The following is a 13,320-nucleotide window of genomic DNA, read 5'->3' as shown; positions in this document are numbered from 1 at the left end:
AAAATTAACAGCATGGGAATCAGGGTGCTCAGGTCTACAATCACACATCTTCTTTAGGGTAGGGTCACACATGCCATATTTTGCTACGTATTTTCCTACCCATTGAAGTCTCAGGGTATTAAAATTAGGTGCGTATTTTGCTACCTATTGATTTCAATGGGTTCAAATTAGGGATCGACCGCTATCCTTTCTTTAGGGCAGATACGATAATCTCTGGCCTTTCAGGCTGATAGCCGATAACTTATACCGATATTCCGGTATAAGTTATCGGCTATTTACTGCTCTTCCTTTTTTTATTTTTTTATTTACAGGTTAGTTTCCTTTTATTTATTTTCACTGAGCTGTAGAAGGGCTGATGAAACGTTAGTAAGGTTTATGGATTCAAATGGTATATTTTAGTAATTCACTTTTTAATAAGATCAGCTTACAGTGATTAATAATGCATGGAGCGGCTGCTTCCTCACACCAGTTAGTCTACGCAATTGATTGTAATCACTGCTGGGACGCACCATACAATCCCTCGGGGCTCCTCCTTTTCATTATGAATGATTAATAATGTTAGTTTTTTTTTTAGTTTTTTTATATTATACTATTTGATAAACCTTGTGCCTTCTCCCATTTCAGACTGCTCTCTCCTTTCTATACTTTTTTTGGGCAGCTAATGGGTTACATAGAAGAACCTGTCAGTACCCAGAATGGCTTTGTGTCATTGCTACCATGCTAGTGCCAAGTGTTGATAGGAGCCGGCACCCATGAAATAAGATGGAGCTTGACCTTTTACAGCGATTTGCATTTTGCCAAACCATTGTACCGGTGTCACATCTGCAGTCACAATACAGGTGTCTCACTAAAAGATCTCAGCCTCTAATTACTATACATACAAATTAGGGCTGTTTGACAGCTCCCAGTCTGCAAAACTAGAAAAAAAATAACCAAAATAAAAAACAAAAAAACTCTGAATACTGATTGATAGTTAAGTATTTTATTGTCATTACAGAAAATTGCAAACACTTTATAGAACTACCTGCATCTTTACATTTACCTCAAAGTCCCCCCTGCTTGATCTGCATGTTTTATTGTCTTCTTGTCCTTGTGGCTATGTTCAAACGCAAGAATTTCTGCTTGCAATTTTGCATGAAAATTCAGCATAAATTTATAGCCACATTTGACCCCATTTTGGAAACCACACACCTCACGGAATGTAATAAGGGGTACAGTGAGCATTTACACCCTACTGGCGTTTGACGGATCTTTGGAACAGTGGGCTGTGCAAACAAAAAAATAACATTTTTCATTTTCACTGACCACTGTTCCAAAAATCTGTCAGTGGGGTGTAAATGCTGACTGTACCCCTTATTACATTCCGTGAGGGGTGTAGTTTCCAAAATGGGGTCACATGTGGGTGTTAATTTTTTGCGTTTATGTCAAAACCGCTGTAAAATCAGCCACCCCAGTGCAAATCACCAATTTAGGCCTCAAATGTATATGTTGCGCTCTCACTCTTGAGCCTTGTTGCGCTGCGGTGAAAAATTAGCCGCAGCTCATACTTGAAGCAGGAAACTTACTGTAAACCTGCCCGTGTGAATGTACCCTGTACGTTCACATGGGGGGCAAACCTCCAGCTGTTGCAAAACTACAACTCCCAGCATGCACAGTCTGTTAGTACATGCTGGGAGTTGTAGTTTTGCAACACCTGGAGGCACGCTAGTTGGAAAACCTTCAGTTAGGTTCTGTTACCTAACTCAGTATTTTCCAACCAGTGTGCCTCCAGCTGTTGGCCGATCGCCGACATGGGGGGGGTTTCCAATGAGCCCCCTGGGCATTTGCACGGGGTGCCTGCTGATAGATATCCCCACGGGCGTACGGATATGCCCTTCGTCTTTAATAACCAGGACGCAAGGGCGTATGCATACGCCCTTCGTCCCCAACAGGTTAAAGGGGTACTCCGGTGGAAAACAATTATTATTATTATTATTTTTTTTCAAATCAACTGGTGCCAGAAAGTTAATAGAAGTAATTTTCATATCTGTTTAACAAATCTTAATCTTTCTAGTACTTATCAGAGGTGTCAGCAGAGCGCACTGTGGTCAGACAGAAAAGAACAACTCCACTTCCTCTGTAGTATACAGCAGCTGATAAGTACTGGAAGGATTTTTTAGTATAAGTTTTATATACAAATTTGTTTAACTTTCTGGAGCCAGTTGCTATGAAAATAAAAATAAATGTTTTCCACCAGAGTACCCCTTTAATCTGCCAAAAAAAGTTACTTTGTAAGTGCATTACATTACTTGCCCTGCACAGATACCGACAAGAGCTGCACTCACAGCACTTGGAGCTGCTGGTGAGGTCACTGTGTACATACATTACATTACTTATCCTGTTCGGATCCTGAGTTATATCCTGTATTATACTCCAGAGCTGTACTCACTATTCTGCAGGTGAGGTCACTGTGTACATACATTACATTACTTATCCTGTTCGGATCCTGATTTGTATCCTGTATTATACTCCAGAGCTGTACTCACTATTCTGCTGGTGAGTTCACTGTGTACTGTGGCATTAAGGCAGGTTTGAGGGCAATGAAAGGGTGTTTTTCCCAGTCCTTTATCCTAGCTGAGCCAGCAGAGATGCTTATCAGGTGCCTAATTAATGAGGCCAGCAGAAATGTGGGAAGTGTAAATATAAGGAAAGGAAACGGAATAGTCTGGGCTCTCCCTGGGAAACAGCATGTTGCTGTAGGGGGAGACACTCGGGTCCTGTTGACGAAGCACACAGCTGGAGCTGTGAGTGGCCCAAGTGATAGTGTCAACTTTGAGTAAAACAGGTTGCAGGGGCACATGTTTTATGCTGGCTGAGGGTAGCTCACCAGTTAGTAGTCAGGGCATGCTTACATGTGTAGTCAGTGACCAGACAGTCTAGGACTTTGGTTTGTTCCTGAGTTATGTTTTGTTTTACCTACAACCTGTATAAATTAAAGCTGGCGAGGTGCCAGACTTGTTTGCTGAACGGCTGTCTGGCGAGTTGTTGCGAGGAAACGTGTCCCGTGGCAAGTGACCAGGACGATCCCAGAGCTAATCCCAAAGGAGGAATCCTTACAGTACATACATCACATTACTTATTCTGTACTGATCCTGAGTTATATCCTGTATTATACTCCAGAGCAGAATAGTAAAGTATGTACACAGTGATTCCACCAGCAGAATAGTGAGTACAGCTCTGTAGTATAATACAGGATATAACTCAGGATCAGTACAGGATAAGTAATGTAATGTATGTACACAGTGACCTTACCAGCAGAATAGTGAGTACAGCTCTGGAGTAAAATACAGGATGTGACTTGGGATCAGTACAGGAATAGAATGATTTTTTTCTTTTGTAGTTTCTTTGTTAACTAAGATGGTGATTTGAGTCGTCATATGTGGTGACTGACCATTTTCTTTCTAAGGTAGTTTAACCTGCTAATAGGTTGTTGGTTTGTTTTTCTGTCTGCATGTGTTAGGATTGCTGCATGTAATAAAAATCAAATTTTTTTTGCAATTGTACCTGTGGTTATAAATCTTTCCGCTTACAATGATCGTGCTTAAAAAGTTCTCATAATAGTGAAATGATTATATAAATGAATGCAGTTATCGTAGCAAGAAACTAACAACAATGCTCACAAATGTCTGTTCTCTTAAGTATTTAGAACCAGTGACCATTGTTGAACAGAACATTTATTGTCCGCAAGGTTTTCAAGACGTCACTGACAGACGTAGGTGAGGAGCAGCTGACCATCTTTACGACGGTGGTCATACAAGCCATAAAGGAGAATACATAGAGTCTGACCCCAAAGCAGCCCATGTGTACTCCTAAGCATTAGGACATAAGAACTGCTGCAATATATAGGCAGTCACTAATGTTGTCATAAAAAGTGGACTATTTCTTTGTGGAGGAGTCACACTTATCCGTAAGTGATCACTGTTGGATTATATGCCCCCCCCCCCCCCTCCCGTTCTTGAGAAAAAAGCGTTCTGTGTCTGCTGTTCTGTATGAGTACAACTGAGGGAGATGATAGAACAGATTCACTCTAATATAGTGAAGCAGTGAGTGTGTCTATATCTCCTGTAGACTACAATAAATCATAAGTGACCTCTGCTCCATCCGTCTCAGTCCGCTCTGAATAAAGAGCACAAGGTCCCCATTTTTTGTGATCATTCCGTTCTAGAGCTAAGACTTTATTAAGTTTTTGTTTTTTTGTTTGTTTTATTTTAAATATATAAAACTGTGTGTAAAGTTTCATTGATCTTGGCTGTACATCTTATGCAATACTCCTGGTGTTCCATTTTTTGCTTTGCACAGTAGGTTTTGCTGCAGATATTGTATACTGACCAGGTAATACGCTGAGCTAATATAAAGTTTTTGACAAGTGATCGTGCATTTTAATCATGTGCATATCCATCTCTTTATTTTAATATGCCACATACATTATATAGTTGAGGTTCTGTTTGTAAAACGTGTTCTAATAATTGGAAAAATAAGATAGAAATAGCTTAACCTCTTTGGGACTCAGGGCGTACCTGTACGTCCTGGTCCTGCTCCCGCGATATAACGCAGTGACCCGGTATCATATTGGGTCGGTCCAGGCATCTAACAGTGCGCGTCACCGATCGTGGTGATGTGCACTATTAACCCTTTAGCTGCGGCATTCAATGTTGATCGCCGCGTCTAAACTGTAAAAATCTTTTATAAATAAATAAGTATTCCTGCCAGCTCAGTCGAGCTGATCGGAACCACCGCAGAAAAAAAACACCTGCCTCCTGCACGTCCGATCGGTGATTGATTGCTCCAAACCTTAGATCCAGGCTTGAGCAATTGACCGCCGAAAACACTGATTAATGCAATGCTATGGCTTTGCATTGAACAGTGCTGCCAATCAATATACTGCATGTTATAGTCCCCTATGGTAAAAAAAAAAGTTAATAAATGGGATTTAACCCTTTCCCTAAAACAAAAATTCTAATCACCCCCCTTTTCCCATTTCAAAATAAAAACCATGTAAATAAATATAAACACGTGGTATCGCCGCGTGCATAAATGTCCGAACTATAAATTATATCGTTAACTAACCCGCACAGTCAATGGCGTATGCGCAAACAAATTCCAAAGTCCAAAATAGCGTAATTTTTGGTCACTTTTTATACTAATAAAAAATAAATAAAAAGCTGTCAAAAAAATCCGATCAAAACAAGAAATGGTACCGATAAAAACTTCAGATCACGGCACAAAAAATAAGCCGTCAGAATATGAGAATTTTAAGCGTATAAATTTTCCTGCATGTAGTTATGATTTTTGCCAGAAGAAAGACAAAATCAAACCTATATGAGTAGGATATCATTTTAATCGTATGGACCTACAGAATAATGAGAAGGTGTCCTTTATACTGAAAAATGTACTACATAGAAACGGAAGCCCCCAAAATTTACAAAATGGCTTTTTTTTCCTTCAATCTCTTCGCTTTTTGAAAAATATTTTTGGTTTCGCCATTGATTTTTGGGTATAATGACTGATGTCACTACAAAAGTAGAATTTGTGGGGCAAAAAATAAGCCATCATTTGGGTCTGTAGGTGCAAAATTGAAAGGGTTATGATTTTTTAAAAGGTGAGGAGGAAAAAACGAAAGTGGAAAAACCCTGAGTCCCCAAGGGGTTAAAGGGCTACTTCGGAGAAAAAAAATTATTTTAAAGATCTCAAGCCTTCCGGTATAATCAGTGGCTATATGCCCAGCAAGAAGTCCTGTAGTCTTTCCAGTCAGACATGGTGCCATCAGCTGCTACTTTTGTCAATGTAAGGAACTGTCCATAGCAGGACAGGTTTGCTATAGGGAATTGCTACTGCTCTGGACAGTTCCTAAAACGGACAGAGATGGCAGCAGAAAGCACCGTCCAACCATACTTTCCTAGGTGATTTCTGTGGTCAAAATAAGAGACTGTCCCATTGGAAATGCAGTCCATTCTGCAAGCATCATGTTATAGAGTAGCCATGCTGAGCAAATTGATATATATTTTTCTGGGGAAAAGTTTAAGGATAGCTAGTCGTTTCCCAATGTAAATCTCTGTTTGGTCTGTGCTAAGTAGTCATGTGGATGGTCCTACAGTCATCAGTCTGTGAATGTGTGCATGTATCACTGAGTAGAATACATACGTGTCAGAGGAGAATCGAGCATCACCACTAAAACGTCACCGGTACAGCTTAATGGATCCACAAAAGCATCTCAGTGGGACAAATACTTTCCTAAAGTCAAACGGAGGTGCTAGGAAGAACCAAGGATACACATCAGCAAATACAAAGAAATACAAATGGTATCCTGCACTAACTGTTAGGACTGTGACTCAAAACTCCTACATAGAGTAACCCACGGACCAGGCTTCCAGACGTGCGGGAGGCGGGCAGTTTCACACAAGTGCGCCTCCTCTGGCCTCAAGGCTTCTTTCTGGTGCTTGGCTCTCCCAGACCAGATACATTTGGAGAATTGGCTAATGGTCTGGTACGTGTGGCAGAATCCTACAGTCCTCGTGTCCTAATTGGTATAAACTACAAGTAAAGCTTGTCCCTAAATCGCCATATTCGTAAGATGTTCTACATTTCTCAGAGTATAAAGATGACGTGAACAGTGGATTGAATCCATAATAGTAAAGCGATGATTAATTTCACTTTTTCCGAAGCTTTTACTCTTTCGCTGCACTATAGGATGCAGCGTGTTTTACTGGAGAAGTGTGGGCTAATGGCTGATTTTCCATGCTGTAAATCATGTTACTCTACTGTGATTAATATTTTTCCCAGCAAGATATTTACGTGTACTGCGGAATCCTGCCGCTGCATAAATATGAGCTAGTAAAAGAGTTTTTGTGTTCTAAGTGCTCTGCATATTATGGACAACAACAGCTGGAGTCTGTTTTTAGGTTTTAGAAATTCTTTATTTCAGTAGAAAGTTGAAGCAAAACGTTTTTTTGTTTTTTTTTAAATACATAATTATCGCAAATGTCAGATTGCAGGCTTTTTATATAATGTAGATAATAACATTGTATGTATATGGGTAATATGCATTGGTTAAAAACCCACACTTCTTGTTTTTTTTTTTTCCAGCTAAGACTCATGAGCAATAGCTGAAGGGACAAGACAGCATTTTTTCCTCCAAAAATACACATGTTGTTTGACCAATGTACACTACAAATATACATATAATGTTGTTATCTACATTATCTAAAAGTTTTTGCAAATGACAGTGCACATTTAAAGGCGGATCCAAATCAGATGAGTTGTACAGGCAAATGTTAAATCTACTTTTCTGTTCTAAAATAAAGTAAGGACAAACATCCCAAATAAGCAGAAGTTCTTAAGAAATGTTATGTTATGTTAATAGAAATAATGCTTTAACTTCTTTTTAGTTATATGCAGGAAAGCTGGGTATCAGCCAATGTGGCCTGCATTATTTTACCCACTATTCAGCCATAAGTTATATCTAGTTCAGAAAATACAATAACTGCTGGTATGCCTGCTCTTACTGTTCCTTCCAATATAGGTGTTTACATGGTATTGGCTCAGTATGTCTGCGGCTAAGAAAAGTGATTCTCTTACTTAATTTTTTTTGTCATTAATTATTAAAAAGGAATTTAGTGCATGAAGATTACACTGAATCAGTGAGATATAAAGAAGCCCCTCAGTAGTCGTGCAGAGAAGGTGCATGCAAAGTTTCCCTGTCCTTAGAAAAAAAACTTGACGTGTAAAACATTATTTTTGTATCAGACATGAAAACTGTTTCTCTAGCGCCTCCTGTAGAGAATGAATAGAACAGTGGCTTAGAATGCACACTACTTCGCTGTTCACTTAGGGGACAGCTGACCTTTGATGTTGTGATCGGTGAGGTTTTGGCTGTCGAACCCGCTCAGATCAGCAACTTTCCTCTGGATGGGGGGTAACTTTTTTCATTTTGGGATAAACCCTTTTAGAATTTTTAAACATTACTTGGGATATCAACCGAGCCAGAGAAACCTATTTGCAGATGAGGTTTTAAAAGTCCTTGCTCCTCCTCGGAACAGAGCAGGGTACTGGTTGGCTAGGTAAGAGAACTTTGATGCAGGTATGAAGGTTGTTGGTGCTTCTTGCAGCTATACTTCTACGGATGAGGCGCAAAACCTCTAAAACTGTGCCGTCTAAGATGATTTGGCTTATATCTCCTATATCCTGTTTGAAGGCTCTTGATGGGTCGGACGTTCAGGGTAGCTACTAATAGGTGGCAATAGAGAGACTGTTCCTTTCCATTGGAGGAGAGCTAGTGTGTGGGACTGTTAGGACTATATAAATTATAGCAGTTCTCAATACCAGATTTGCCTTGTGTTTAGTCTTATCCCTGTATTCTCTCTCTCTTACAGGTTATGCTGGCTGCTTCCTACTGGTCCCTCCTGGCCCCAGCTATAGAGATGTCCAGCCAGTATGGGAGCTGGGCCTTCCTCCCGGCTGCTATTGGCTTTTCTTTTGGCGCAGGCTTTGTGTATTTCGCTGATAAGCTTCTGCCAGCACTGGTGAGTTCTGCTTATTTTACTAGGCAAAAATGTATTTTTTTTAGTTCCTTACAGACGAGTGTAGTCTATTGTGACCTGACTGCTCCTCACCGATGAGACATTTTGTCACCATGTATAACCAAACACTCCTATGTTGTAATTCCTGCTGATAGTAGTAGTCTGCTAAGGGGTCTGAAGAAATTTGGAGTTCTCTTCACTGTTCTTGCTGTCTGAAGTGGCCCTTGTATGATTCAATTATCACTGTCATCCATCTTACCACAGATCTGTCACAGCATCGTTGCATTGGGCTCAGCTTCCTCACCATTGTACGAAAAGGTATAAAATGTCTGGATCCGCTGTATCGGGGAACACTCGAGTACAAGGAGCCGATGCCCACTCTACCGTTGTGTATCAACTCTGCTCTGTGTTTTGGCCGCTCTTTCACCCTCGTAGCCTTTGGTATTGAAAAGTTAAGGGCAGAGAAAATTGCAAGTGCACGGCATTGCGCCTGCCATGTCCTCTGTTTTCATACGTCAATGCCCGTGACCACAAGAGGGAGAGGTACTGTGAGGAGGCCAACAGTTCAGATTTCTATATATTTCAATACATTAACGCAAAACTCAGCAGCAGTTTTTGCTTTCTACTAGTAGGACTTGCTGCATGATAGCGCAGCTCTGTATTGAAACACACATAAATACTCTTATTGAACCATTCGCCCCCACACAGTATCAAAATCGAATAAAAAAATTTGATGCATCGTGCAACCTTACTCTGTGTTCGCTGGAAGCCTGTACTCCTGTACCTTGAGATTTTTCATATAATGAAGGCATAATGCTGTGCGTTAGGGCAGGACGTGATTGCATTCGCAATCTCTCAGCCGTATACCTATTGATGTTTTATTACTATCGCTATTATTAGAGTTGACAACATGAAATTTTGTTGTTGATTATTTAATGGATGGCAGGTTATTTTTACCATCTCTTCCTTCCTTCTTGCTGTATATTATTAAAATTTCTTTTAAATGTAAATTGTTTTCTGGTATTAAGCTGCAGCACTCAAGATAACTTGCTGGCAGGTATTCAGAAAACCTTGCAGAAATTAATAAGTGGAGGTTTTGGCACAGCACAATGCCAGGAAGGTGCTGGGGTTAGGGCAGGGCCCGTGGTACAATTATATGCGATTAATTGGGCGATCAGACCTACATCAAACAAAAGGTCAAACTTACAGACCATTAGTACGTCCTTACCAGACAGTGAGGGACAGTAATTACAGCCCCCGACCCTCAGGTTGTTGTCACTTGGAGGGCAGAATGGGTGTGAGCGACGCGTACAGGTTGCAGCAAAGTATGTTGCCATGTAACCAGGGTAGAGAAAGTAGTAGAGGCTCTATCTAAGAATGTCTGCGCTAACTCATTTTGACAAGCCGTAAGACCCTGGAGGATTGATTAACACTTCATGTTGCTGCAAGCAGTGTGTCTACAGATGTATGCAGCAAAGTTGGTGCTTTTGTCGCCTATTCATATACAGGCACCTCCTAGTATCTTTGTTTATAAAGTGTGTATATATATATATATATGTATTATAATGCTTTAGTGGGGAGGGAAATAGTCACGATTGTTCTGCTTATTCTCTCAATGTTTTCTATTCTTCTTGCTTCCAAGATGTGTATTTGGGGCAGGACCTGCTGGCTTAGCCACTCGTTCCATCTCTGCCAGTAATTGGCTAAACAGGCAGGTCCTGCACCAAGCGCTTGTCTCAGAAGCAGGAAGAATGGGGAAGGTCTTGAATACTCCTTTAGGGTAGGGTCACACGTATTGCATCCGCAGCGATTTGGCGCTGCGAGTGCACTACTGACCACCCCTAGAGTGTGCCTCTTGCTGTGTCTGCTTTGTCTGCTCCAGCAATCCGCCGCTACAGGCAGGCACACAGTGATCTGCGAGTCACCGATCCATCCACAGATGCACGGGCACAGCAGTAGGTACACTCTAGGGGCGGTCAAATATGCTGGTCCTGAAGAAGAGGGGGTCCCCATCCCTTAAAACGCGTAGTCCCTTGTGTTTTTAATACTGTAATAAACCAGTACTTATTTTCGATTATTCCACTGTTGGATTCGTTCTGAATCCCATATCTCCTTTGCATGGGTGAGCGCCTGGGATCATAAGTTCTACACCCGTCTCGCTGGGTTCCATTATAGCCATTCAAGACCATCCGGAAGAATTTCCCTGTGACGGGACAGATGCAGACAGCACCCTGTCTTGCCTACCACGAGAAGTGGATTATATAAAGTTCTACAAGGTGTTATGCTCTGAATACAACACCTAAAGGTGAGCACACCAATATCACCCACTCACATATCTATTACCTGTTGGGAGTAATGGCACATGTCTGTTTCTTTTTCTATATACCGATATTGAAAGCGGGCACAGCAGTAGGCACACTTCTGGGGGCGTTCAAATACGCTGCGAGTGCGCTACGTGTAACCCCACCCTTAAAATTACTGGCTAGTAAAGGACTTATAAGTGATGTGTTAGGGCTCTTAACACCACGTTTTGGGGACCCGCACCACACCCCTTTTGTTTGAATGAGCCAGACAGAATCATAATGACTTCCATTGGCTAATTTTTCTACCGTATCTGGTTTTCTTGCCGAAATTAAAACTGCGGTTTAAAAACTTCTGTGGTTTTTAATCTGGCAATAAAATTAATTAGGACTGCAACTAATGATTATTTTTATCTATTAGTTGTCAATTAATCAATTAGTTATTTTAGCCCTACATACCTGTCTTTAAACCGTGGTCCATTTCACCTGTTAGTTATTCATGAAGCTCCGCCCAGCGCCCGAACAGAGGAAGATAACCGGTGAACCGGACCACGGTTTAAAGACAGGTACGTAGGACTAAAACAATGAATCAATTAATTGACAACTAATAGATAAAATTAATGGTTAGTTGCAGCCCTAAAACTCATATGGTTCGAATATGAGCCGACTGGAGTCACGGTCTCGATCAAATGAATGGGGTGCGGTATCCCCAAAACATGGTATGAATGCACCTTAAGAGAAGGCTCAGCTGTGGAAAATTAGCTGCAAGTTTTACCACTATTCACTTCAGTGGGTACGCGGTCAATTTGCAAATCACAGATTTTCCACTGACCCATTGAAGTGAATGGTATTATGTGTGAGCTTATCCTAAGTGTCTGTAGTCGATGTTTACTTGCTATTTATTTTTCTCATTTTGCTCATGGCTTTTTTTTTTTTTCATGTCCATGATGTCAGATGTAATCTGTGACTAAAGTTTGGCTATAGTGGCCACTGGAAGACATGTTATCTCATCACTGATTGATTGCTACTGCTCTCTCCCTTACCCTGCAGCTCTGCTTCTTCTGTTTGGCTTAGTGATAACCACAAGCCCACCACAGTCTCACAAGGAAATCTGTGCTTGGAGAGTGGATTTTTCCATTGCAGAATAATAAAGTGCAGATTACTAAACTCTACTGTGAACTACAATGGCACCTACATACACTTGTCTAGATTGCACTCGAGAGACACTGGGTGCTTGGAAAGGGCTGCAGTGCCACCATATCGTACTGCTGTGCTCATAATTACATAGTTAGTATGGTTGAAAAAAGACATACGTCCATCAAGTTCAACATGTAGAGGTGGCTACAGCTGTAAATCCTTATCAGCTCCTTTCAATCTCCTCTTCCTTTCTATGTCATCATGCTTTTCTTCTCAGCCTTGTCCCCTTTTACCAACCCTCTTAACTGGTTATATTAGTGCTCAGCCGTGGCCTAATTTTGCCAAAAGTTTGGCACATAATTTTTGTTTGAAGTAAGCCAACTAATAGTTGGTCTAAACTTTTCCTAAACAGTCTTTAGACATACCAAATGTACCAGTACATCTGGCACATTTGAAAACTGTCCTTCTGGAGTTTGTACTGTCTAAACTGGTGTTTTCCAACCAGCTGTTGCTGAAGGCTGTCCCTGCATGCTTGGAGTTGTAATTTTGCAACAGCTGGAGGCACCCTGGTTAGGAAATACTAATCTAAGCATTAGTCAATAGAATCTGGGCCATTGTATAACAAGCAGTCACTGTTTCCCAGCTAGAAGTGAGAATTGCTATCAATCTTTTCAGCTTGTGTGATCAATGTAGAATGGGCCCTGTCACTCCTTGTAGGGACATGTAAGGACATCGGGCAGCATCAAATTTTCTTTTTTTTTCTTTTTTCTCTCTGTCTTTTCCTGGAGCCTGGCACCTTGCAATCACTTGCACTAATGTCAGGCCTTTGGCAGTCAATTGTTCAATTAACTTCTTTAATGTCTTTGCTGCTGCAGGTGTCTGCACCATTGGCCTCCTCAGCAATCTAAGGGTTAATCGCTGGGTCTTAGTAATTGGAGGGAGTGGGCTGCAACATTACGAAGTGATCCATCATGTGGAAAGAGCAGCTGACAGATTGCAGGGACATTAGGAGGGGGTACAGCTGGGGAATGACAGATGATGTGTGGTATTTATTGGAACACTATCTCGATTGGCACCAACCTATGGGCCTGCCGGTTCTCTTCAGCAATCACAGCTTCTCAGCATTAACCTCCATCTTGCTTATCATGTCGTTGTGGTAGAGTCACCACGCAATTACAGTGCACTCCTTGTATTTTATGCACTAGTTCTTTCTCATGGTTTTTTCACTGCCCATATATTTTTCGAATGTCACCTGATTAGAGTCCTATCCTTATTCTTAGTGAGGGTGGAGGGATCCTTGTATCTCTTGGCCCTACATCTTAAAGGGT

At 41.1% G+C, this 13,320-nt stretch overlaps 1 protein-coding gene across 4 annotated transcripts in view; it reads left to right on the top strand.

The window, feature by feature from the left end:
- SLC39A11 (solute carrier family 39 member 11) overlaps nt 1-13,320 on the top strand; it is a 499,832-nt gene that overhangs the window by 208,658 nt on the left and 277,854 nt on the right. For all 4 annotated transcript variants that reach the window (XM_056550534.1, XM_056550532.1, XM_056550533.1 and 1 more), the window contains one exon: nt 8,409-8,558. In XM_056550534.1, the coding sequence (XP_056406509.1) occupies nt 8,409-8,558 (150 nt within the window). The remainder of the gene's footprint in view (nt 1-8,408; nt 8,559-13,320) is intronic.

The sequence above is a fragment of the Hyla sarda genome, chromosome 13 (assembly GCF_029499605.1).
Source record: "Hyla sarda isolate aHylSar1 chromosome 13, aHylSar1.hap1, whole genome shotgun sequence".
In the NCBI taxonomy this organism is placed as follows: domain Eukaryota; kingdom Metazoa; phylum Chordata; class Amphibia; order Anura; family Hylidae; genus Hyla; species Hyla sarda.
The sequence above is the reverse complement of the archived record's forward strand: the minus strand, read 5'-3'. Positions and strand labels throughout refer to the sequence as shown.